Consider the following 27,506-nt stretch of genomic DNA (forward strand, 5'->3'; position numbering starts at 1 on the left):
GTTTGGGAACTTCTGTCCTAGAGCATAAAATGCAGTTACCCCTGCGGTCCCTCAAGCAGTACTACTGTTTGGAAGGGAATTATGCCTAATGTAAGGAGAGTGACTATAACAGAAATATTATGGGTTAGGATCCTCACAACACTTAAAGGAGGAGAAGTTCGGCAGGTCCAGCTAGTTGCTTTACAGACACAGACAGACAGGGTGAGAGAAGACTGGTCTCTCCTTTTCTTCATTTTGAGACCAGCATTCATTCTGAGGCCATACCAGCAACAGGAAAAATTCGGAGTGTAAACAGCAAATAACATTGGCAGGGTGCAAACTTTTTACTCGCATGTCATAGAGCCAAGGATGAGACAGTGAAGCCTAAATTCTGCCAGTGCAGATGCCCCTCTACAGTGGCAGCAATATGGATACTAGTGTACACAGGTGTGAAAAGAGAAATATTAGATATGAAGACCATGATTCAGGCAATATTTAGTGTGTACTATTCAGCATAAATATTTTACGTGCAGCTGGCACCTCATTGCTGTTGACTATAATATGCAAATCAGTCCTATTTCTAGGGTCATATACATTTTGACAGGTTTGACAAAATCTTACATTCCACATTTTACTTCAAATTTTGTAAGTAACAGATTAGCCGAGCTCTATATCTATGTATAAAGTTCTTACTGAGCTCAGTCTTGGGGTTGCAGGTATTAATGGTAAGTCTAATATAAAATCCTTTGACTAAAAGCATTAGAAAGTGAGCTTTCATAAAATTGGCGGATTTCAAATACTTCACGCTTAATTAAGAATATTTACATATGCAAACTGACCTTAAACTGCATACCATCCCCATTCCAAGTGCATTACCTTGAATGGTATAAATACTCAATCAATTAAATGTTAATCTCCAGCTAAAGAAAATATCAGTGTTTGCATTTTCAGAAATGGATGTGTAAATATCCAGAAACAGAGGAAACAGGTAACTTATACTGCCACAAAGAGGAAATATATAAAGTTCATATAACTAATTTGCAATGAAATCTATCTTTTTCTGCTGATTAAGCTTTGGTTAATGATGTGCTCCTCTTTCATGCATGGTAACCAAAGGTAGAGTCCTTCAGAAACAAGTGACAGGATTTTGCATTAAAACCCATTATATAAAAGACATTTATCCACACAGGAAGAGGAGATGAACCTTCACAGACACAGCTTCCAGTATAGCTAGAGTCGTTTATTATCTGATCTCCACTGGGGACTGAAACCTTGCATTAATGCACTGGTGAGAAAATCTGATAAAAATTAGAACTCTGATACTGATTTGTGGGTAATGCATCTGCTTTGATGGCAACAAAGGAAAGCTGACTCAAATTTCTATCTGTGGAGCTTTGAAAATAGCACTCTTCTTACATAAGTCAATTGTACATCTCTTCTATGGAGCTCCACTACAAATTAAATGAAACCGATTAGGACCCAAGGCTCGAGAAATTCCCCCGTGTCGTCCCAGACAGTGTTTTAATTCACACACTGCCAAGTGGCACATTGTCTAGTCTTGTTCAGGAGACAAGAAGAGATTTGCAACAAATCTTCTTACAGCACTTGGAAAGGCTGCACAGAGATTTCATGGTTTTTGGTTTTTTTTAAACCAGGTGATTTAGGGGGAAAGAAACAGCTGATGTCTGCAGCAGTTCTTCCTCTTTTTCAGGATGGAACCGTGCCTCCAAATTCTCACTGAGTCACAAGCAAGCTCACGCTGTTCGCTGCTGAACTGTGGTCATCAGACCATCTAAGAAGGAGTGTCTGTAGACAGATTGGTCTGAATCCGTTTAGGAACCAGGGTAAAGAACAAAATTTAACATCTATGCAATGAGTAAATTAATTGGGAACCAGAGGTAAGAGCCATTTACAGTAAGAACTTTATTGCACTATGTCCAAGTGCTGAACCAGCTATTGTGCCTGTTGGACCCCAGTCACAATCAAGCTCCCCATCATGTCTACGAGTCTGTGCACCCATGTGACTTTATCATGTTTTCTCAATTCAGTTAAGGTTGCAAGGTCATAGTACAAGCTAATATAATATATTATAAATCAAAGTAAAACTAGGAGGAATGCAGTTATACACAGAGCATGTAAATAGGGTTTTTTATTGTTCTTTAAAGGGTCTGGGGCTTTGGTTTTCAATCTGGCTACAACACTTTCCCCCCTCCAGTCTGACATCTCTCATTTGTCAAACTGAAATCAGCTATCAATACTTTATTCAGTTCAAAATCAAAGATTTTAATTTCGCAGAAACAAAAATCCAACTGAGAATAATTAAAATGTTGGTTTGTCGTTCGGGGGTGGGGGGCAATATTAGAGCCTTACGTACCCCTGCGCAGAATCAAACATTACCAATTATTTTCCTAACAAGTAGGAATTAGCATCACGCACTCTTGTGTGCCCCCTTTATCTACAACACACACACAAAAATTGAGCACGTTACACATTTTAAGGCAGGAAGGAGTTTGTTACTACATTAATACAGCTCAAGTCACGGTACAGTATCTGAGCTTTGGGGGGGTGCAGTGTTTTATAGCCGTGAACCTACAGCGGGATCTTTTGGCATGTCCTTAAGTGGGAAGGTTTGAGTAGTACCGTCATTTTTTGTTTTAACTTAAACACACTTCTAGAAATAGAATTTTAAAATCCATTATGTGTTTTCTGAAAGTGTTTATGCAGTTTTGTTAGGTTACAAATTAAAAAAAACTTTGGACTAGGACAATATTGTACAGAGGCAGTTCACATAACCAGCATCTGAGGTATTAGTAAAGAGGGGGTACCAGTCTGCACTTGCTGGCACTGCTGCTGGGACAGACAAATGAAAGCCTTTGGTGCTGCACAGCAAGAGACCACGAGACAAGACGATCCTAAACCTGTGTTCAAAGTCCTCAGCGGCTGACCACTATTACAAACACAATGTTGAGTTGAAAGCACACAAGATTGCTAATGTGGCAGAACACTAAGCTGGCATTACAATTCATTTGGTAAAACCAGTTTTACTGAAACGACCTCTCAGAGGCAGTGCAAATTACTAGTCTTGATTAGTGCACTGAACCCAGCAATGACTCTGCAAAGAAAATACTGCACTGGTCCTCAAACAATACATTCCAGCCCCTGCCCCCCAAAATCAGCATTTTCCCCACCCCGTAAGTTACGGCCTGCTGACAGTGTATGCACATTAGGCATTGTTGGTGTGTAACCAGTGATTCTCTCTCAGAAAGAGCCTGGTAAAGAAAAAAAGAACAAGGCAATCAGTAATTAAACTGAACTGTACATGAGGACCAGTCTGGGAAAATACCCATAACCAGGCATTTATTCAGAGACCAAACTGCATATATATTATCTGAGCCTCACAGGCAGTACCAATGAGACACTTCAAGTCCTGGTTTATTATGTTCAAAGAGGCAGAGATAATCTGGACAATGACCATAACAGCCTTTCTGTTTCTTAGGACAGAGGAGTTAAAAACTCCCTGCCTGGAATCTTTTAGTTAACCAGGACACTTCTGGATTATGGATGTCTGAATCTTCCTCCACCAAGAAATAATTTTTCTACCCAAATAGCAGAAAGTTAACTTCCCAGACAAGTTTTTTGGAGAAGTACAATTTAGTCAAGCACGCGCACACATGCCCACACACGCACACAGAGCATTATTTGAAAAAATACTACCTCCACCAATTAGAAAAAGAGAGTCTTCAGTTAAAGAAAACTACCAAAAACATCCTGTCATTTGCAAAGTCTAAATGCCACACAGACACAGAACACAACCACCACTATATTTCTTGAAAAGTGCCCAGTGGGACTTAAGGCTGTCAGACTGCTCACCTACAGCAACAAAGGCTCCTCCTTATTTCTGTCTGCCAGCTCTCAGCAAGGAAAGGGGAAAAAACCGCAATTTAAAAAAAAATAATAATAAGGGGGGAGGGGGAGGAAAAAAAAAAAAAAAAGGACGTCCCAAAGGAAATTCCACATGCCAGGACCTAACTATGAAGCACTGTCCCCAAACCAAGAAAATGGCTTCTGCACAACCCAATGCTCTGCTGGTTTTCCTTAGACATAAACTTCACTTTATTTTATTTTTTTAAAAAAAGTTAAAAATACAGAAGGTTCAGAAACTGATTTTCTCCTGGCAGATATTCAAACTGCAGCTTGAGGAGAAAACAATCCTTCACTGAAATGTTTCTTTTTTTAATTTTATTATTTTTTTTAAATCATCACCACCATTAGGACAGAGGCTGAGGAGCATTGACTCCACCACTAATTTGATGACGTAGTTTGATTCCAGATTCACATTTCCAGGTGACAAGAGTCCAGAAAACAGCCATGATAACTTCAGCCTTTGTTTAAGGTTTCTTTTACTGAACACAGCAGTGACCATTGGTATCTTTGAAGCGTAATCGCATCTTAGGTCGGTATTTCTCAAGGTAAAGCAGCTGTTTGGAATTGAAAGCTCCCCTCCTTTTCCTAAAATAAACAGAATGAAGGCGTCATATCAATTGCAAAAGTACGGCTTCAGTTATTGTGTATATTTCAAAGAAGATAGCTGCTCGCTGCAAGGTTTTTCCAGCCCCACAGAACTGTCACCTGGCTCACTTCATTATCCACTGTCTCCTCTAGGAAAGGAGATCTTAACTGGGACATGAAACTCGGGATCTGTAGAGCTGAATTAGTTAAATCTATAGATTATAAAACGCTTCCCCCTCCCTCATCTTACTGAGCAGACTACAGCATGCCTTTGGGTTGGGAGATTTAGCTTCCCTGGAGTCCACTGCCTCTCCTACAAGCAGGAGTGGTGCTGAATGACATAAGGGATACTCCATCCGCCCCTTGAAGATTAATGTGATGTCTGCATGTGTAGTATTAGATAAGTGAAGACATGACAACTAAATACAAATATTTGAAGGGAGTTAACAAAGAGGGTAATTTAGCTTAATAAGAAAGAGGTAAAGCTAGAAGTAGTGAGAGGAAATCAAGAAAGAAAATTTAGGAGGACCAAGAAAGTCCTCTTGACAGTGAGATGGATTAGGGAGGCAGTTGAAGACCCTACAACAGCTCCAACAGCAACACAAAGCAGGGTTTTGGCACATGGTTGTATAGTATCTTCCTACCTGGTGGGCTTCATTTCAAGATCTGATGCTATAACAAAAAACACCAGAACTTTGTGCTCGCTCTCATTCAAGCACCACTTTTGCCTTTTTTCCATGTTGGATGGCTGCCAACATTTCCTAAGCAGACTGTGCCCCTTCCACACATGAGACCATCAGGGTTCCTGCTGTAGATTGATCATGCTGCTTGGCCCAAGAGCTATAGAATGTCATGCTGCTATGGTACTTGGCCAGGCTACATTTGGTTTTGGTTCTTTAGTAATTTGTCAGTGTCCACCTCAAGCAGGAATTTTACTAAGTTCTTTTGTTAGCATTTTACTTTCACTCCAAATGCATTGGGTCACAAACCAGTGCCTTAATTCACAAGCAAATGTAAAAGGTTGGCTCTTCCCTGCCCCCCAACCTCCACACCCAGGAGGGTGTAAGCCTTGGCATTAAAGTTATGCCCAGAACTGGCAGGACACAGCTACTGGGAAACTATCAGCAGTTTAAGAAGTCTTGCTACAAGTGCACATTGCTCTTAAAAACACAAAGATAAAATTGCATAGACAGACATAGGAGAGGGGAAACGTGCTGGAGAGCTGGTTACTTTTACTTACTGCCTTATGAACTGAACTGCATCCTCATACTTCATTCCACATTCAATGAGAGCCAGTGCAACTAGGACAGGGGCCCTACAAAGAGAAATCAGTATTTATGTTAACAGTCTAGAGAACCAATGTATTGAACCCCTCAAAATAGATCATATTAGTCTATAAACAAACAGCTTCAGTATCCTGTCTTTAAATATTTTACCTACAGCAAGCCATTTGCCTGCAGCATCTAATGTAAAATTCTCTTCAGCACACAGCTTTGCTTCCAGCACCAAAATCAATAGCTCCTTCAGTGTCTGCCATGAAATAGTAATAATGGATTTTTATTCTTTACTTTTTTACTATAAAATAATTTTGTACTCTGCTGGCCATGAAGAAATCTGAGGTTCATCTTTGGTGCATTTAACTTCTTGTTACAACACAGCTTTAATCCCATACAGACCAAAGAGATGCACTGCTTTTGAAATGACAACATTGACACTTATTCCTTTTGCTAGGTTATTTGTGGGACTTAAGGGGCAATGGAATAAGATTTTCCCCTGCAGGTCACTGTTCTGAAACCAACCCAGCTGAGTGGGAAGGATGTGTGGATGGCTGATTCAGGAGTGCTATGTGAAGGGAGATGATGCTCTGAGTCCACGTCCTAGTGCTCAGTTGTTCATATTAGCAATAGCACACAATTACACTTGCACCTTAGTGGCAGAGGAGAGGTCAAGGACTGAACAGAGGTTGTAAACTGAACTACTTGCCCTTACAGTTAATCAGGAACAAAACTGAACAACTCTGGCAGGGCAGCTTGCTCCGTCACTGCTGTGCAGCACCTGGATAAACGCAACTTCAGTTTTCGCTGCTGTCAGTCTGAAACCCCACAAACACTAAATGCACTTTAAAAACGTAAGTAGTAGAACAGACAACATTTGAGGTTCAATTCCCAAGCAGCATAAATGCAGTGCTTCCCAGGGCCTAAGCAAAACTTACAAGAAGTTCTTCCTTTTCTTTCTACAAAAAAAGGAACCCAAGAGAAAAACCAGAAAGGTCATTCCTAATGAATAAACCTACCAACTCATGTCTGTAATAACAGTAGATGTCAAACTGTCAGCACACTTTGACTTAATGCTGGGCAAGAAGCAGGAGGGCTTTAAATCTTTTAATTGAGCTACAATCTGTGGTCATCTTCCACCCTTCTCCCCCTCCCAAAAAAATCCTCACACGGAAACAAGACAAAGAACAGAGTAGCAAATCATGTTAATTGCCATGTTTTTGCATTACTCAGGTTTTTCCCTGCTTCAGCATTTCACCTCTCCCCTAAGGGAAGAAATGGATTTAACAACCAAGTTAAGACCAGCCAACCCAACTTACATGACTCTTCTTGATTTTTCTTTATCCCACCTTTCTGTCTTTTCATTATACCTATTTAAGAATTTATAAGTCTCCCACCCCAATCACAGAAGCATCTCAAGTATTTATCTCTTTGTTCCCAGCATGTAGGACAAGTAGCGATTTGTTTACAGAACTTATTTGTTTACATTTGTGAGACTGGATGTTCTATTTAGCTTTCCCAATTACCTGAAGAAATGAATTTTCTTTTTAGTCGCAAACATAGTGACTCCTTCCTGGAGAAGAGGGAAATTGCATTTCGGACCCACAAAGAAATCAGCACATATACGAGAGAGATCTCTCTTTACCCACCACTAAAATCCGGCCACGTTGGGGAAAACAGATCAACTTTTAAATAGCATATAGCACTAATGTATAACAGTTTAGAGGGGGTAGTGAATAGCATATTAGGTTGAAAACCAAGGAGGAAATTTAGGAGACAGTATAGGATTACTAAAATTGGATTATGACCAGGAAGTACCAGGGGGACCTCAGGCACAATGGACCTTGGTTTTGGGTCTTTATCAAAAAATGGAAACTCCTACAGAACAGTTCCCCTAGCATTATGCTGGGATGGTAGCCAGTACTAATACAGGAGTGACACCCACTGAATGAGTTATATTCTGCTGCATCTCAGAGTTCCCTCATGCAAGTACTGAACTAGCCTGACCCCCGATTACCTTATGAAATCTGATTAAATGATTCAAAAGACTAATTTTAAATGACAGTCCAATCTGTCCAAAACCACCTTCCACAAGTTTATTTTAGATATTAAACTGGAGCTTACACATTTTGGAAGAGGTCATTAATAATCTTGTCAGCTGTCCTAATAATTAGAAGCTATAGAAATCCACAAATCAGGCACAATCTTGGTGCACTCCCTTCCCAGGCTGGGAGGGAAGGTGATGCTGTCTGTGTGGGGAGTAGAGTAATGGGAGATAGGAAAATAGAGAGGGAAGTGGCACACATGACAATTTGCTTAGCTTCCAGTAACAAAACAACACTGCAATCTCAAACAATACCTGTCCTAGCCTTAGGATGAATACGAAATCTGTAGCTCCTGTAGAAATAGATGTATGAATTGTATATTGGGGGTAGGCGATATAGCCAAGAATTAAGGGATTGCAAAGAGCCATAGAACCAATATCCTGATTTACCAATTTGAGGAAAGGCAGTTTAGGGCTGATGGGGCAAATTATCATTCACTGGGTCCCCTAACCACCAAACAGGCTGTTAAACCTGCTGTGTATCAATGTATTATTATTCCAGCATTCACACTGCTGCAGGAAATGCCCTCAGTACTTCCAAGTGAACCTTTCTTTTCAGGTGTTTATAAGTGACAAAAATTGCTCTGGTCTGCTTTTAAATGTCTCAACCTCAAAACTATAAGAGTTTAAAAACTAGTTTGGGACTTCCAAGCATTAATATATTAAAAAAAAAAGCTATCTTTTCAGTGAAATGTTGCATGCCAATATTTTGTAACATTATTCAATGGCTTTGACTAGTTGGAAGGCAATAAAAAAGAATCCAACCATATAAAGTGCTTATAGAATCTCAAACTCCCACTGAAGTCAATGGAATAGAAGGCATTCAGAACCTTGTAGCTTAGGCCCAGAGCAAACAATGTATTTGGCTTATACTGCATATATACATTAGGTTTGTCAAAAAGCACAAGAGATTTTTAGCAGAAAGATGCAATGCATTTTCCACTGAGTAGATTCTCTAATTCTTCTGACACATTATGATCTGTCAGATCAGCTACTGTGAACAAACAATCCAAAATGAAACAAGAGCTTTGAGATACAGTTGCCGTGTCACCTACCATTTTAAAATTGTAGTAAGCTTCCTTGATTATGATGGTATGAAGTTGCTTATGTTACTTAAACATAGTTTGCTTGGTTTTTTGTAACTGAATGAATGTAGCTATCTTTCAGAATGAAATCTTCAACTAGTTTATGTATATGCTAAAGTGAATCCCTTACAAAACCAAAAGAGCAAAACACTTACCTTCCCAATCCTGCAACACAATGCACAGCAACACAGCATCCAGGCTCTTCACGAAATTTGGTTTTCAACAGGTTTAGCCAGTCATCAACTATTTGATTTGGGGGTGGCGCTCCATCATCAAATGGCCAGTCCTTCAGGGGAAGAAAAGATTAGCTATAATTTTTGTGCAGGGATTATACACATTGACAGAGAATGCAATCCACAATGAACAGCAGGGCTAGCGGGAGAGGAGCAGGGGGTGGCATAGGCTTTTATTCAGTCAACATCCAAATTCTACACGGTTGTTATTAAACATGTAATTTCCTAGTATTCCAGACACAGATTCAATTATATCATAATAGAATACTCAACAAAATTTAAATATCCTTAAACATTTTAAATTAAAAGCTAATTCACTAAAAATCAGCTAATTTGGTCTAGTGGAAATTGCTGACTGACGACTCAGTTGTAGAATGGACTTTGTGGAAAAACTAAACAACTGTCTTTGAAATATCACTGAAATTTTGTAATTAAATCTAAATAAACTGTAATTCAATTTAATACTTAAAGGAGGAAGAAGAGAACTGTGTAGACTTTTGCCTAAAAGTACACCACTTCAAAATATTATTTGTACCGTATACTCTGCATAGAAGAGTCTGAAAAGATTGCCGCACAACTATTCCACTGGATCAGCTTGTCCAACTGCAATACATGGCATCTGATTAGGAAGAGGCATTCATACCTACCCTAGGTATTATCCACAATTACAAACACATGCCTCTTACTCATATGCAAAATACAGTGCTTAAAAATAAATGGAAAAGTGAATAACTGAGCAGCATCTATGATTTTTTTTTCCTCCTTATGAAAGTTTGTCAAGAATGTAAAGAACTGTCTGAATCATACTGCATAATATGAGCATGGCTATAAGTCAGAATTTTATGTGAGATTATTTCCAAATCTTTTTCACTAGATAATTCACTTTTGGCATCTATGCTTTCTGTTTATAGAGTTGTGTGTGTGTGTGTGTGTGTCTTGAAATTACATTTCAAGACAAAGGTGGGCCCAGGTTTTATTCTCTTCTCAGAAACTAGAGTGAAAGGAGCCTTCTTCTAGCCCTTGGCTAGGAGAACTATGGCTATCATGCAGTACCTTGAGGATCCTGACTTCATACTCTCCTCCTTCAGGAGCCTAGAAAAGACATGCAGAAACTCTGGAGAAGCACAATGCTACTGGGCTCTTAATTTTGAAATGTAATTGTAACTAGCACCGTGACACTTCCTGGGTAGCCCATTAGACAGGATGGCACACCATCAGAGTAGGAGCTGTCATCTGCTTATCAGTTCCAGGAATAGCCATCCAACACCACTATAATTAAAAAAGGAGTACTTGTGGCACCTTAGAGACGAACCAATTTATTTGAGCATAAGCTTTCGTGAGCTACAGCTCCAATGAAGTGAGCTGTAGCTCACGAAAGCTTATGCTCAAATAAATTGGTTCGTCTCTAAGGTGCCACAAGTCCTCCTTTTCTTTTTGCAAATACAGACTAACACGGCTGTTACTCTGAAACCTGTCACTATAATTAAGATTGTCAGTATTTCATGCATCCAATGAAGTGGGTTTTAGCCCACGAAAGCTTATGCTCAAATAAATTTGTTTGTCTCTAAGGTGCCACAAGTACTCCTGTTCTTTTTGCAGATACAGACTATCGCGGCTGCTACTCTGAAACCTGTCAGTATTTCTATTGTCCACATTTTTCAAGGCTTAACATCTTTAGTTGAGAAGACCTCAACACAAGAACAACCTTTAAATATTAGTAGTTGAGAAATTGCAAGGGTACAAATCTGCCATTGTTAGAGCTACTGAAACTGAAAGCCTCATTTCTCCAAAATAATTCTGCAGGTGATTAATCCAGAATATGGATGCAGGGCCTGACCATATGACGTATTTAGTGCACTCAGCTCCTTTTCAAATTAACTTTTGTAGGAGTTTATACTCCACATTCAATATTTAATCCAAAAACACACAAATTGGTATCCATAATCATTTAGGACCAATGTTGTTCTCACAGTAGTTAGTCAATGACAAATTTCACAGAGTTCCATAGAAAAGAATGACCCATTACTTGATTCTCCCTGGTGAACTGGAATGTTTCAAAGAACGGAATTCAGCCTTAACTCTTCATGTCCTTGCTTTGGATTTCTCTCATGTTACTTACACATAACCATTTAAAACCACATTAACTTATAGTTTAAAGAACTGACATAAGAACTTAAGAATGGCCATACTGGGACAGACCAATGGTCCATTCATCCCAGTAACCTGTCTTCTGACTGTGGCCAATGTCAGGTGCCCCAGAGGGAATGAACAGAACAGGGAATCATCCAGTGATCCATCCCGTCGCCCATTCCCAGCTTCTGGCAAACTGAGGCTAGGTACACTTCAGAGCATGGTTTTGCATCCCTGCCCATCCTGGCTAATAGCCATTGATGGACCAATCCTCCATGAACTTATCTAGTTCTTAATTTAACCCTGTTCTAGTCTTGGCCTTCACAATACCCTCTGGCAAAGAGTTCCACAAGTTGACTGTGCATTGTGTGAAGAAATACTTCCTTTTGTTTATTTTAAACCTGTTAGCTATTAATTTCATTTGGTGACACCTAGTTCTTATGTTATGAGGAGTAAATAACACTTCTTTATTTGCTTTCTCTACACCAGTCATGATTTTATAGACCTCTATCATATCCCCCTTAGTCTCTTTTCCAAGCCGAAAAGTCCCAGTATTCTTAATCTCTCCTCATATGAAAGCCGTTCCAGACCCCTTATCATTTTTGTTGCCCTTTTCTGTACCTTTTCCAATTCCAATATATCTTTTTCGAGATGGGGCAATCTGATCGGCACGCAGTATTCGAGATGCGGGTGTACCATGGATTTACATAGAGGTAATATGATAATTTCTAACTTATCTATCCCTTTCCTAAGGATTCCCAACATGTTAGCTTTTTTGACCTCCACTGCACATTGACTGGATGATTTCAGAGAACTATCCACCATGACTCCAAGATCTCTTTCTTGAGCGGTAACAGCTAATTTAGACCTCATCACTTTACATGTATAGTTGGGATTATGTTTTCTAATGTGCATTACTTTGCATTTATCAACATTGAATTTCATCTGCCATTTTCTTGCCCAGGCACCCAGGTTTGTGAGATTCCTTTGTAACTCTTCGCAGTCTGCTTTGGACTCAACTACCTTGAGTAGTTTTGTAAATTTTGCCACCTCACTGTTTACCTCTTTTTCCAGATCATTTATGAATATGTTGAACAGTACTGGTCCCAGTACAACCCTTGGGGGACACCACTATTTACCGCTCTCCATTCTGAAAACTGACCATTCATTCCTACCCTTCGTTTCCTATCTTTTAACTAGCTCCTGATGCACGAGAAGACCTGTCCTCTTACCCCATGACAACTTACTTTGCTTAGGTGCCTTTGGTGAGGGACCTTGTCAAAGGCTTTCTGAAAATCTAAGTACACTATATCCACTGGATCATCCTTGTCCACATACTTGTTGACCCCTTCAAAGAATTCTAGTAGATTGGTCAGGTGTGATTTCCCTTTACAAAAACCATGCTGACTTCTTCCCCAACAATCACGTTCATCTATGTGTCTGATACTTCTGTTCTTTACTATAGTTTCAACAATTTGCCTGGTATTGAAGTTAGGCTTACCGGTCTGCAATTGCCAGGATTGCCTCTGGAGCCCTTTTTAAAAATTGGCATCACATTAGCTTTCCTCTGGTCATCTGGTACATTAATCCCAAAGATACTATTATCCATTCCAGCCTCCTATTTCCCTAGTTTCATCTCTTTATTGCATACACTTGTTTACCAACACTAATAGTTCAAACAGGCTACATCTAATTCTCCAATTCCCTGCTTTCTCACTATGCCATCTGTCAAAGCAGGCTCACTAGCTGCCACATTCCACCGTCTTTGTTTGTCTTACTAGTATATTACCTTATATCATGGAAAGAACTCAAGCTTTACTAAAATATTCTGTTTCACGAGTTTCATAAGGCTTTTGACCTCAACAGTTTTAAATAACACATGCTGTAGTTTTAATCTTTGTTATTTTTGTAAACAAACGTTAGCTTTAAATAGTGGTATGTGTCATTTTCTCAGCCAGCTGGTAATATAGCACCATTTCTGAATGGTGACAGCAGCCTGTTTTGACAGAGCTGGTTTCAAGAGGGACAAGTGGTTGTGGGTCGTGCTGCTGAATATTCAGAGCCACTCTTAAATGCCAAAATACCACTGTGATGTATTAAGTAATGAAGACACTATCATGGCTGGAATCATCTGGCTCAAGTATGACATTAGCAGCAAATCTTCTCTGTCACCTCCTGTTTTCTGTTATCCTTGTCTGATGTCTACAGGACTTGTTCCCTCTGCTGTTTTGCTCTCCTGCAACAAGAGCATACTAGGAGCAGTTACATACTGAATGCAGAGAGAAGGCTGGTTATCAAGGACAAATGTGGCAAACATACAGGATCCTGTGTATATAATTTAGAATTTGTAAGGCACTCAAATATCATGGTGCTGAGGACAATATGAGCTCCTAAATAGATATTCGGTCATCATTGCAGAAGTAAACTGGCCCTTCTGCACCATAATTGACATTGGCCCATTTTCCAGTCAGCATGGTGCATGCACCTCACCTGTAAACAAGTTATTTTGACCAAAACACCATCACACTCCTATGGAATTTTATGACAGCTACACATATGCATTTCAAACAGAAATGTGGAGGTAGAAGGAAAGAAACTGCACCTCTGGTAGAAGGAAGATTGCTCATGAGCCTGTGCTGGGTTTTTTTGTTTTTTTTTAAATATGCTGTAACTTTCCTGTGCTGTTCCTGGCCAGTTTGCTTTCCCAGCAGAGCAAACTGACTGCTATAATTCATTTGCTTTGATGATGCTCTGGAAACACTATGGTTAACAGCTGTGGTGGAGTGGGGAGGATCATCCAGCAGAGAAACTTCAATGCCGCAGTGAGGCGAGAGGCTCCCCACAACCTAGTGCTGAAATCAGAGCATGGCAGTACCCATTTTTAAATAACTCTTGAGGCTTTTCTTTTGAAGTCATATATAAGTTTAAGAGTAGGATCACGCAGAACAGAATGTATCCCACAAATACAAGTCCCGCAGAGTTGTGTGGATTTTCCTCCAAATTGCCCATGGTCTCTAGCCACAAAAATGAGAGGCAATAGAAGACTGACTACCTACAACTAACTGTTAGGCAGGGTGCAGCTTCTGAGATCCCAGCGGAGAGACTGAGGAGTCACTTCAGCCTTTTTATTATATTGAAAAGTCACATCTGACATACAATAGCTGTTAACTTTTGAGGTAATGCATTTTCATATCTGCCTTCATCCCTAATGCCTTCACACCGCTAACAAAAAAATCAACCTAGAGACACCAAGCAATACCATATTTCACTGTGCAAATCTAACCGTAAACAGCACAGTTACAGAATTATACCTCCTGAAGAAGAAGGGAAGAAGCCAATAGGTACACTGCACTTACAGCTGAGCCCACTGACTTCTATAGCGAGTTGGACCTCTCACATTACTGGCGTTTTATGCTAGAACTGGTCTACAACATATACAATACAGCCATGTGTCAAATATAACCGCTATGTAAAATTATGGCTGTTTTCAGCCTGTGTGTTAAAAATTTCAAAAGTAATAAGTGAATGCCAGTTAAGCAACAACGATATTTTTAAAGTCAAGTTAGTACCTGTGAAATGTCTGAGATTATCACTAGAAATGGAAGTTCAGTTTAAGCAGAACTAATACCCCATCAATGCATTTTACCCATGTTTTAAAGATACCACCTTTAGTAGAGAAGTGACTCTTCATTCCGTAGCTGCCAACAGCAAAGCCAGTTATGAAATTGTCACTGGTTCTAGGTCCAGGATTGAGACTACCAAATCAAATCACATAGGCTGAATAGATGATACACCATTAACTTTGTCCGTACTAACCTAATCCACATTCAAATCAGTGACCAAGAGATGAACAGCAAAATATCTCCTGAGGCACCCAGACCTCCATGAATAAGAGTTTCTATTCTAACTAGAACTCCTGGTTGTAGTAATAATCAAAAATATCTCAGATGTATTTCACAAAGTTACAAGCACTTTACTGAACAAGCATATCAAAGTGAGCTCTCAAATGTTATAGCAGTCGCACAGTCCTGGGTCATTATCAGGCAGAAGCATGAATGCCAAACAGTGCTGGAACATCTGATTCATATTTAATGATTTTTCAGTTCAGAAAGAATTTTAAAAGAGACTCACTAGAACTTGGATTCCTTCTTTTTCAACAGGAGCTTTATCATACGTGGCATCACAAACTCGCACCAAGGTTGTCACTCCATACTTCTTAAGCTCCTTTAAGAACAAGAAGGAAAGCAAACACATGAATCATACTCCCAGAATGGGGACTTAGAGCATTTTCTCAACTTTAACAAAGCCAAATAAACATGCTATGCTGAATCAATGACAGTGTACATTGCTCTACAGTTCCATGGAGGAGACTAGATAACTGAGGAGCAAGGATAGCGCCAAGAGTCTCATCCAGTTCTAAGCTGAAAGGATGTGGTCTTGACCGACATTATGATGAGGGTTAAAAGGCCAGGGGGAGAAGAGGAATAGGAAATACCTCTATGTCAGTCTCACTTAGGGCGGGAGGCCAGAGTAGGAAAACTGCCTTATAGGTATGCATATGTAACAGCAAAATTAAAATAGCTACTTATACCCTGCATGCAGATTCTCTCTCTCTTTAAATAGAAGCATGGATCTGTCTGCCTCAGGCAATGCTGAGACATTTTGAAACAGAGAGGAACAGAACGCACAGAACCGTATTCTAGCTTCCTTGTAATGCACTATAAGTAGCACATGGTGCTAGATAAATAATCAGATCAAACTAAAGCTGCCCCAGTTCATTTTGAAAGATCAGACAGCATTTCCTCCTGGGCCTGTACTGGGAATGGCTCTTCAAAATTTATTTTTACACTTTAATACCCCACATGCACTGTCCATCCCAGGCTCTAGGCCCCTGGATAAGGTATTAGAAATATAATCCATAACAATAAAATGAAAACATCACATCAATGGGAAAAACAAAACAAAACAGGGTTTCAGTCCAAACTAACCGTTAGTATTTAAGCGGATTGCTGACAAAAAGAACATCTTCCTGAAAGGTGGAATCATGTTGATATGAAAACTCAGTGTCAGATCACAAGATCTTACCAGAATGGAAGAGATCTATTAGATCAAATCTTCCCCCTGCAAGGGCATGATCTAGTCTTCCTAAAGGACTTACGAGAAGATGCGCCACAGTTTGCAGCAAGACGGGATCTAGTGGTATGCTGTACCAGTACTTTTCGGGTGATGCCATCTATTTCTGCAAAATTTAAGCTTCCGTTTTAACAAGCGTTTAAGCCTTTATAGTTTCAATTACAGTAATTTGGGTATGACCCAATGTACAGAGGAGGTGACGCCATTCATCTCAGTTGAGGCTAAAGACGTAGTTTAAAAACGTCATCACTACTAATTCCATTACCAGAAATAGTTAACTATTCTGAGATTAGAAGCGGAGTTTGAGGACCTCTTTTTTTTTTTTTTAATTAAAGTCTGACTTCTATAATAATGTTATTAAAAGTTAATGTTTAAAGTCAAATTTACACAAATTACGAAGGAAGGTACTGTACATCTGGGGTCAGGCTTGGGATATGAGGGATTACAAGTATCGGTTACAAGGTTCATGAGATGCATACAGAGTACATAGACCCAGATTGGGGTGTGGGAGTTTTTTAACATGTCAGTGGATAAATGGGCTCGGGTATGCCACCCATGGAGCATATTTAGAGTCCAAGTCAGTACTGGTGTAGTGCTTAAGTACATGGGTGGGGTGCGTCCCTTGGTTTGTCAGGGAAGGAAGTGGGTTTATTACACTTGATCTTAGTCAAAAGGCCAAAGACAGATTAATCAACCACTAGAGATCCTTATTCAAAAGCCAGAAGATAAGCTATGGCTCTCTGGGGTTAGTACGTTTTATTACATCGACAACAAAGGGTAGTCTCACTCAATAGTAAAGACAACATGATAAATCACCCGGCAAGTTATTGGGATGGCAGAGTATTACGGCTTGTCTACTGCTGCTGCGCCGTTATAGTATTTCTGCGTAGACACTATCTATGCCAACGGAAGGAGTTTTCCCATAAGCATAGGTAATCGACCTTCCCGAGAGGCAGTGGTTCGGTCAACAGAAGAAGTCTTCTGTCAACCTCGTGCTGTCTACTTGAGAAGTTAGGTTGGTTTAACTGTGTTGGTCAGGCCATAGATTTTTCACACCGTCTGATCCTTGTAGCTGGGTCAACCTAACTTTTGATTGTAGGCTGGACCTAAGAGGAGTCACCTTTATGGGCTCCAAAAGGAGTCCCATCCAGCCTCTCTCAGTCAAAAGATGTAGGACTTTCAGGAAAGGAAATCACCAAAGGCTTCCTTCTTACAGAGTCAGGAGAACTTTAAACAGTTTAATGAAACAAAGTATCTGATCATTAAAGCTTTTTTTTTTTAAATTATATAAAGTATAAAGGGTATTTCTGATGGCATCACCCATGGTGGATCTGGGAGATGTGGATCTAGTGCTGCTTTAGAAATTTCAAAACACAAGGAATGGGGGAAAAAACATACTACTGTATCTGGCTACCTTACCTCTGTGAACTTGTTGAGGGTTGCATTGGTTGGGTTGTGAGTGATCAGAAAACGCATACTCTCATAAGTAATCTCCACCGGGGCTGGACGGTTCATAATGGCAAACAAAAAAAATATATGTGGGGGCAAAAAAAAAATATCAATAACCCTTGAAATGTTTCACAGCAGAAAACATTAAAAAGACCACTAAAATGCCTGGGCTTGATCAGAACTATCTTTATTGACCTGTTTGTTCTTTAAGATTTTTTACTTCAAGAAAACCAGGTTTGCTTTAGAATCCACTTGAATTCAATTTAGGCCTCAATAACTGCAGGTGGTATCCTTCAGACTCCAAAAATTCTGACTACATGCAAGACTAGGCAGCCTGTACTACATTTAGGCACTGGTGAGACAAAAAAAAAATAAGGGCAGATCTTCTCTCCACTTTGTTTTCTTGATGCTTAGTTTTGCTTGAGTCAGTAAAAGGAATATGCTTCCAATATGCAGAAGATATCCCATATATTTGAAGGTGACTGCTGTGTCTGGAGTCTTCAAGGCAAAGTAATTATGGTACGTAGGACACGCTCACTTGTCAGCCAGGGTGCTGTGCTGGGCCTGGCAGAAATCTGCCCTGATGCTCAGAATCGCCATAAATGTGTGACGTATATTCCAACAGAAAACCTAAGAAGAAGAAAAATGTCACATTTAAAAGGGATTGTTCCTTCTGATTGTACAGTGTTATTGAATACAGTGCACCCAGAAGCCTCAACATAATTAAAGTATGAAGCGTTAAACAAACAAGCCTGCTTTTGAAAGTACTTTGATGTACACTGAACCACATCTTTTATTGTAGTACCAAGAAGCATTCCTGTATTATGTTCTATCTTTTGCATGTGGATGACAAATATTCTACAAAATCTCAGTTAATCAAAAAGCCAAGTAATACTGAATACCAGAACTAAAGGTGAAATACCGTCATCATACACTCAGATAGCTCATAATTAAACATTTACATAGAAAGCAGCAGATATTCTCCACAGCCAAACAATCTGTATGGAACTAGACTAAGTTCATGGAAGACAGGTCCATCAATGGCTACTAGCCAAGAGGGTCCAGGATGCAACCCCATGCTCTGGGTGTCTCTAAACCTCTGACTGCATGAAGCTGGGACTAGATGACAGAAGATGGATCACTAAATAATTGCCTTGTTCTGTTCATTCCCACTGAAGCATCTGGCACTGGCCTCTGTTGGAAGACTAGGCTAGATGGACCATTGGTCTGACCTAGGATGGTCATTCTTATGTTTTTAATCTGTAAATTAGCCTACCTTTCATAAGCTATTTATGGAAGTTCAGTTTCCACACAAAATGGCCAGATAACAGAGTTTCACTAATCAGATCATCACTTCCCTCAAGTAAATATGAATAGCACAAGAAGGAAGCAGAACAACTGCACTGCTAACATTTTGTAAAGCAGTATTCAGAACACACAACATAATGGAAAACAGCAAAATTCTAATTCCACTTTGGATAAATGCTGATTTTACCGAAGTTAGGATGTTCATCAGCTGAGGCTATGTCTGCACTTAAACTGCTACAGCAGCACAGCTGCAGCACTGCAACCGCGCCATTGTAGTGCTTCCAGGGTGGATAAAAATCAATGATTTTTTTTTTTTAAAAAAAGGTTTTTATTTAAATCAGATTTTTTTGATAAAATGCTTTTGAGGAAAAAACCTAAAGAAAGATACACTATAGCTCAAAGATATCTCGTCATGGAATAGGGATTATAAATTCTAATTCTATAGTATGAGACAATACATTCATGTCATGTTTAAGAAAAGTTTTGTAAATGAGTTCCAATAGTTCATGGATTAGGGACCCAATCTTATGGAGCTCCAGGGGCTTCTGTAGAAATTATTTAGGTGAATCTTTCTATCTACCCAATGGGATTCAGTGCACAATCTAGAAGATGCCATCAGAGATGCTTAATTTTGCGGTTCTCAAACTGTGGATTTGTCTCTCCAGAGGTAACATGCTTGTTAACAGCAAAAATGTTTTAAATAAATAATTAAATAGAGGTGAGAAATAACAGACCTCAACCCTACTGTCCCCCTGCAAATTTGTGTACACAGAGTCAATCCCTTACCTCTCTAAAAGTGAAAAGTTTCAAAAAGTTCAATGAATAGAAGATTGTTGGGGGTGGAATAGTTCTGGACAAGGAGAAGAAGTCTGGAGATAAATGTGAAAAGCGAGGGACATATGCTTGTCATGTTAAAATATTAGATGTTTGCTGTTGAAGAAAAAAATCCAGAATACTTAACGTTGTTTTAGTTAAATAAAACAATTTAAATGTCTGTCTGGTGATGTTCTCCTCCTAATACAGCATGGCAAGAAAATCCTCCAAATACTAATGATTAACCTGTTGAATTGGAGATAGTTCACCTCCCAGTGACTTCATAAATATCTGCTTTAGTTACCTTTGGTAAATGAAATAACCAAACAATCATTCATTTTCTGATATAGCTGTAAAACTAATCGAAAAGTTTTCAAAATAAATCACTGTTTTAAAATGTATAGTGTGTACCTTCTAAAAATGAAGCCTACATCTATCTCTGAGTTGTGAAGAATATTTATTAAGGTTATAACCACCAACAAGAATGCATTTTTATGTAGAAAACCATGATTAAATTGAGTCTTCCTGACTAGTGATTTAAATCATGATATAAATCATGATTTAAGTCAAATCCTGAGTGCTTCAGTGTAGACAGTCACTACAGTGACAGGAGGGGTTCTCCATCACTGAAGTTAATCCACTTCATTGAGAGGCAGTATCTAGGTAGATGGAAGATTTCTTCCTTTGACCTTGCACTGTCTACACCGGGGATTAGCCGGCTTAACTACATCTCTCAGGGGTGTGGATTTTTCCTGAGAGACGTAGCTATGGCAATGTAAGTTTTCAGAGTGAACCAGCCCAGTATGGAATTATTATAGGCTGTGCTGGTAGTGCCACCATTAAGAGTGCTCAATACTTCTAAGACCCTGCTTTCAGTTGCTTATAACTTTGCCAAACTTCAACTATTCGGGCTGAAATTTTCCATGCTGGCTGCCTGCCTCAGGCTGGTGTTTGTTTTTTTTTGGGGGGGGTGGGGGGAGAATGGTGGGCACAAGGGAAGTTTAAGATAAAATGATTCAGTCATTACTGAGAAAGAGATTAGGGGAAAATATGTTTTGTTCATGTTAGAAAAACTGTACAGCCATTTTGATGAGAAGCTCTTGCACCTCATACTTTGGAGCAGGGTCTTGACATTTGGCAAGGAGGTTGCCTTCATGTAACAAAGATGCTTTTTGCCATCCCGGTGAAAATTTGCCAAAATTACACCAAGTTATACAACTATGAAAATTCTCAGTTCATACACTCAGCAGAGACTTTAGAGTTTGGTACCTAAATTCACTGAAGACTGCACTGAGCATGCATGCTCCAGTCCATGGCTGCAAGGGCTGAGCAGATTTCCCTGCAATTGCTGCTCCTCCCAGCCAGAACTACTATGGTGCCAGGCATCAGAAAGAGTGGTTTTGCTGGCAGAGCTTGTTAGTTTCCATGGCAAAATAAAATACCAGCAAAAGCACTTTTGTGCCAGTATAATCTCCATCCGCATTAGGGATTTTGTCAGTACAGAAATGTTGTTAAAAACTCACACCTGTAACCAACATGGATAAAACCAGCAAAAGTTTCTAGCATAGATCTGACTGAAATGCAGAGGGGTGAGGAGCCAGGCCGGGGATGGGACATAATCCAGTAGGAACTAGTCTGAAACCACAAGCTCATTTCAAAGGCAACCAAACATTTAATGGTAAGAACTTAAGTCACTGTCAACCTTATCCAAGTTTGCAGTAATGAGGGATGTACCATCCACTCCTGCCACATAAAAGTCACATGAAAGATGTTTTATACTACACCAATAAGACGTAACAAGTTTAATTCTGCCATGAAGTATATAGTCACAGATCCACCCCACTGCTGGAAGCAAACTAGATGGGCACACTCAAGGGTGAAACGCTAAGCAAAAGCAGGAAGTATGCCTTTCACTGCTCCATTGAGCACTACAGTGTCTTTTTTCCTGCTTGTTTTTAAGCAGAGAAAAGTCAGGTTGATGCTTCCTTTCCTGGAGGATTTTAACAAGATCTTTGGAGGAGTGTGATGACTGTCCCAACTCAGATTTCTGCCTACAGTTACTCCTCAGGTTTTGGGCTTCCTCTGATATCACCATGAAAGTCCAAGATTTTGCCAAGTTGTCCAGCACACACACAAAAAAAAAGTCAGTAACACATTCCTCATGTAAAAATGACAGAAAAGAAGTTCTGAATAATAAACTTCATTAACCAATCTTTGTACAAAGGAGAAAAGAGCACCAAGTTTTCACCCTTAGACAAGGAATTCAGCTTTATCTAGTGGGAGCAAGGCAAACCTCACCAGCATGGTCTTATCCACTATGAATAATTTCAGATAAAATAGACCTTTAAGCTAAAGGGGAAAAAAGATACATAAAAATAAGAGCCCTTAAAGCTACAGAAATATGTGACAGCAACTTCTTTTTTAAAGTAGCAGCCTTAACCAATGGCGGAAAATAAAAGAAATGCAAAACTGCAATTTAAAGTCACTAGCCTGACACTTGAACTAAAACATCAAAATGGCCCATACAATCAATTACCCTTTCTCTGACACCAAGTCAAAAATCAACTGCAGAACAGCAATTATTTCCTTAAAGAGTTGCTTTCAAAGCCAAAAAAAATACATTTTTAATTAGGATGCCACAGGCAAGAACAAGGATGCTTTTAGTCACCTTACCCAACCCTAACACAGTTTTTATTCTAAGTGAATGAAATTCAGATTTCTAGAATGAACCTTGGAATATTTATCAGTTTTATAATTACAGGATTACATTATAAATTCTCTCCCTAGAAGGAAGAGTTCCATCTAATACATCACAGTTAAGTCCTTGCACCTGTCAATTCATGAGAACTGGTCACAACTTTATCTTGTACACATTTCAAGAATTCAAAGCAAACAGATTAGTTTGATGTCTCCCAGTCTGCTACAGCTCTGATGTACTTAGTAAAAAAAAATTACTAAAATCATGGCATATGCATGTGTTCAGCACCTGTAAACTCTTGAGCAAGAGCAATGTGGTCCTCTTTCAGGCAGAAACAATGTATTCCATTTAAGCATATACTGAGAGTCAATTGACACTTTTTAGACAGTGGCCTAAAGAAAGAATAGTTATATCAAAAAGGAAAATTATAATAAGTTAACTTCCTTACTCTTGAGGACCTGATAAAGCTGTTTAAACAGATGGGACAGTTCAGCAGTTTAGTGATCATGCAATACATGAGAGGAGAGTCCCTAGCATCCTGACAGCACTATGGAAACACAACAGTCTCTGGTGGAGAGAACATTTTCTTTTATTGTTCTAAAACTACCCATTCTGACATTTTTCAAGCACACGATTCTCTGAAAGGAAGGAGCCTCCTCCAACTCTATTCAACTATACTTGTAGTTGCAGCAACACATGGTCACTGAGGTTACAATTCTCCCATTCAACAGCAAATCAAAGAGTTACACTCTACCCAAGTTTCTTTTCCCAGGATAAGAGAAACATCCACAAAGTTGGATGTCTTTATTACAGTACACAAAGGAGACCGTATGTTCTCATGAATCAAGTGTGGGACTGAGAGTCAGAAACTCAGAGTCCTAATAATGGCTCCTCAACAGCTCACTGGGTGGCCTCCAGCAAGTCATTTAGACCATGTCTACACTACAGGCGCTTCAGCAGCACAGGTCCAGTACCGTAGCAGTGCTGTTACGGCACCATAGCATAGACGCTTCCCACAGCGACGGAAGGGGTTTGCTCATTGCTGTAGATAATCCACCTCTCCAAGCAGCAGTAGCTAGGCTAACAGAAGAATTCTTCCATCAACCTAGATCTGTCTACACAGATGGATTTTTCACACCTGAGCACTGTAACTAAATCGACCTAATTTTTAAGCATAGACCAGGCCTTATTTTTGGCATCTCAATTCATCATCTGTAAAATGGGGTTAATAATCCTATAATACTCCCATGGGGGCAGTAACTGTTTATTTAGTTAATATCTGAAGAATGATTTGAAGATGGAAAGCAGGGGTAAATCAATTTTGAGTGTGTCAAGGTCCAGATTTCTTGTTCAAGGTATAGTAAAGGTCCAGACTGCAGAGAAAATCATAAAAACTCGATAATAAGTTAGTAAAAAGATTTCAGGGGCCATTCAAAGGCGTCTGATGGTCAGAATTTGGCCTGCAGGCTGCCTATTGACTACTCCTGCTCTAGGTCATGCCTTTAGATGAAAGCTTGCAGGTAGGAGTGGTGCAAAGCGGCAGAGTTAGAGATGTTTGCCCTGCAAAGGGAGACAAAGTGGTTATGGATAGTTCTAGGAAGAGGTGGGTGTATGATGTACACATCTATCAAGTTAGGGTCTCTGGGGAACCATGGAGGGGCAGGTCTCTTTGCTCCCCTCTCCTGCGTCAGTGTCTCTGCAGAGACACAGCACGGGAAAATCTCTCTGCTTCTACGCCCCCCTTGTCCCAGATCGGGATCTCTGGGGAACCATGTGGGGGAAGGACTCTTCCTTTCCTCCTTCCCCCCAGGGGAACAAAGTGGGGGGGGTCAGGTTTCTTCCCCCCTTCCTCTCCCCCTTCGCCTCAGGTCAGGATATCTGGGGAGCGGTGTGGGTGACAGGTCTCTCCAGAAGCACACCCGCCCCCACCCCCCCCATGGTGCTAAAGCCCCAAGTTCCGTCACATCCCACGATCCACTGAAAAGCCTCTGGCGGTCCAGATTTGGACTATGGGCCGTCTGTTGATTACCCCTGATGTGAAGATTTGTATTTAATGTCTGAAGAATTATTTAAAGATGTGAAATGCTACATGTTAAATATTTGAATATTTTGAGAAACTCTACCGTATGCCAAGTTAAATAAGTATCTAAAGACTATTTGGTTGTCTATATGCACATTTGCCCCCAAACTGTTAAATACCATAAGGTCCAAACTGTTAAATACCATAAGGTAAGGGAACAATTTAGATCAGTGAAGTAACTTTTTTTTAAGGAGTTAAGGAAAACTCTATTATCCATCAGGCCAGATTAAAAAGCCCCTAAATTCAGACAGTAAATGTAAACGTCTTTCACTTTGCCAGTCAAGATATCAACAGGCACTTAATCCTGGGAGCACTGACTGGCCATTATGATTGATCAGAATGAACATATAACCTAGCTTCAACCTCAATGAATGCCACAAAATGAACAATTCTGAGGTAATTTTGATTCTCAGTTTCTGTTCTTCAGAAAGAGGGAAAAGGAAAGTGAATGGCTACCAAAACATTACAACTAGGTTGTCTTCTTATGGATAATTTCATGAAGTATTATGTGACTGGGGCAAGAAGGCATCCAACACCTCAGTACTGCAGTGAGCTGTGACTGGTCTGTTACAAACCCAAGTAGGCCTTGCACTGACGTGATTATTTTTGCTATTTAGACACCCTTATAATAGCCTCATAGCACTTGATATGACTTAAAAAGCCATCTTTATTAGCTAAATTACATGCAAAAATACTGTACAATTTGCAAGAGTTATGGTGAAAAACAAACAGACGGAAAAAGATCCCTATATTAGCTTCTAAAGCAGAGGTGGGCAAACTACGGCCCGCGGGCGACATCCAGCCTGTGGGACCCTGCTGCCCGGCCTGAGCTCCTGGCCTGGGAGGCTAGCCCCCAGCCCCTCCCCTGCTGTTCCCCCTTCCACCCAGCCTCAGCTCACTCTGCTGCCGGTGCAATGCTCTGGGTGGCGCGGCTGCGAGCTCCTGAGGCAGCGCAGCTGCAGAGCCCAGCCTCACCCGGTGCTCTGTGCTGCGCGGTGGGTGGCTGGCTCCAGCCGGGTGGCACGGCTATAGCTCCGCCAGTCACCGGTGCTCCAGGAAGCGCAGTAAGGGGCCGGGGGGTTGGATAGAGAGCAGGGGAGTTTAGGTTGGTGGTCAGAGGTATGGATAGGGATCGGGGTGGTCAGAGGGTGGGGAACAGGGGGGTTGAATGGGTGCAGGGGTCCCGGGGGGCAGTCAGGAAGGAGGGGGGGGTTGGATGGGGTGGCGGGGGGCAGTCAGGGGACAGGGAGTGGGGGAGGCTGTGGTGTGTGGATAGGGCAGGAGTCCTGGGGGGAGCATCAGGGGGTGAGAAGCAGGGGGGAGGGGCAGTTAAGGGGCAGGGGCTGGGCCACGCCTGGCTGTTTGGGGAGGCACAGCACTCCCCTAACCGGCCCTCCATACAATTTCCGAAACCCAATGCGGCCCTCAGGCCAAAAAGTTTGCCCGCACCTGCTCTAAAGTTTTATTTTAAAAAATGCTACAATAGTCACTTATTTTTTTTAGATGAACCAAAAACGGTCAAATGTGATTCCTGACTTGACAAACAGAAGGCAATGTTAAATGTGTGAATTTTAGTAATGGCATTTAAGTTTGATTTTATACTTAGAGATTACCTACTTTACTGTGGATTGATACCTAAATTAAGTCATTCGACTGTGCAAAATCCTTGTACTTCTGTATTTACCCTGCACAAGATCAGCAAAACAGTCCTTCTGACAAGCAAGTAACAACAATCATAATGTGCTCCCTGTCTTCACCACCCCATCCAAAACCTACATTTACACGTGTTTCCCTTGCTACATCAAGGCAGTTAAACAGATTGCAACAGCTGCAGCTTCCCAAGATACAGATTGCAAGATACAGATACTTTAGGAAAGGTTACTTGGATCACCTTTCAAAATAACCTAGTGCACAGGATGCAAAGCAAAACCTGCTAATTTGCAGTTTATATTAAAAGGATACCTTCAGTATTTGTGAGAACGGCACCTTGCAATCCAGTTTATGTTAACTCATTTTGTTCTTAGTTGAATTCCATATTTGATATTCTTTTAATGAGATTACTTAAGTCATGAATTGCTGAACTTGCTTTCTTTCCTTCCCTCTCATAAAAATCTTAATTCTTGTGTTTTACACCTACATACTTGCAATATGTGACATGGAATTTTGTTTTATTTGGGGGGGGTAGGGGGGTAAAGTGCTACAAGACTTGTATCCTAGAAAAATTGCAATTCTCATATATATGGTGGCCTAACTAGACTTCCCTTGTAATTTAACTTGACTACATTACACTTCACTTCCTGTTCCTATGTAGGACTGCTACATTCTACCTCATGTGCGGTGGAAGTGAGAAATGTTAATACTGCACAGTTTGCATGCAGTGTCGTTGTAGCCATGTCGGTCCCAGTAAGAAGAGCTCTGTCTGGCTTGAAAGCTTGTCTCTCTCACAAACAGAACTTGGTCCAATAAAAAAATATTACCTCACCTACCTTATCGGATGCATCCGATGAAGTGAGCTTATGCTCAAATAAATTGGTTAGTCTCTAAGGTGCCACAAGTACTCCTTTTCTTTTTGCGAATACAGACTAACACGGCTGTTACTCTGAAACTCACCTACCTTGTCTCCCTAATACCACACAGGCACATTCAGAAGTGCCTTGAGGGTTCTGATGGATTCAAAAGGTGCTTTGTAAGCAAAAGATTTTATCAGGATT

General features: G+C 40.3%; 1 protein-coding gene across 1 annotated transcript in view; it reads right to left on the minus strand.

The window, feature by feature from the left end:
- Nucleotides 1–1,883: 1,883 nt before the first annotated feature.
- PTP4A2 (protein tyrosine phosphatase 4A2) overlaps nt 1,884–27,506 on the minus strand; it is a 30,754-nt gene continuing 5,131 nt past the window's right edge. Inside the window, exons 2-6 of the mRNA XM_073317565.1 lie at nt 17,867–18,526; nt 15,446–15,538; nt 9,107–9,237; nt 5,729–5,803; nt 1,884–4,488 (exon numbers count right to left, since the gene is read on the minus strand). Of these exons, the coding sequence (XP_073173666.1) occupies nt 4,380–4,488; nt 5,729–5,803; nt 9,107–9,237; nt 15,446–15,538; nt 17,867–17,962 (504 nt within the window). The 5' untranslated portion in view covers nt 17,963–18,526 and the 3' untranslated portion in view covers nt 1,884–4,379. The remainder of the gene's footprint in view (nt 4,489–5,728; nt 5,804–9,106; nt 9,238–15,445; nt 15,539–17,866; nt 18,527–27,506) is intronic.

Source organism: Lepidochelys kempii, chromosome 19 (assembly GCF_965140265.1).
Source record: "Lepidochelys kempii isolate rLepKem1 chromosome 19, rLepKem1.hap2, whole genome shotgun sequence".
In the NCBI taxonomy this organism is placed as follows: domain Eukaryota; kingdom Metazoa; phylum Chordata; order Testudines; family Cheloniidae; genus Lepidochelys; species Lepidochelys kempii.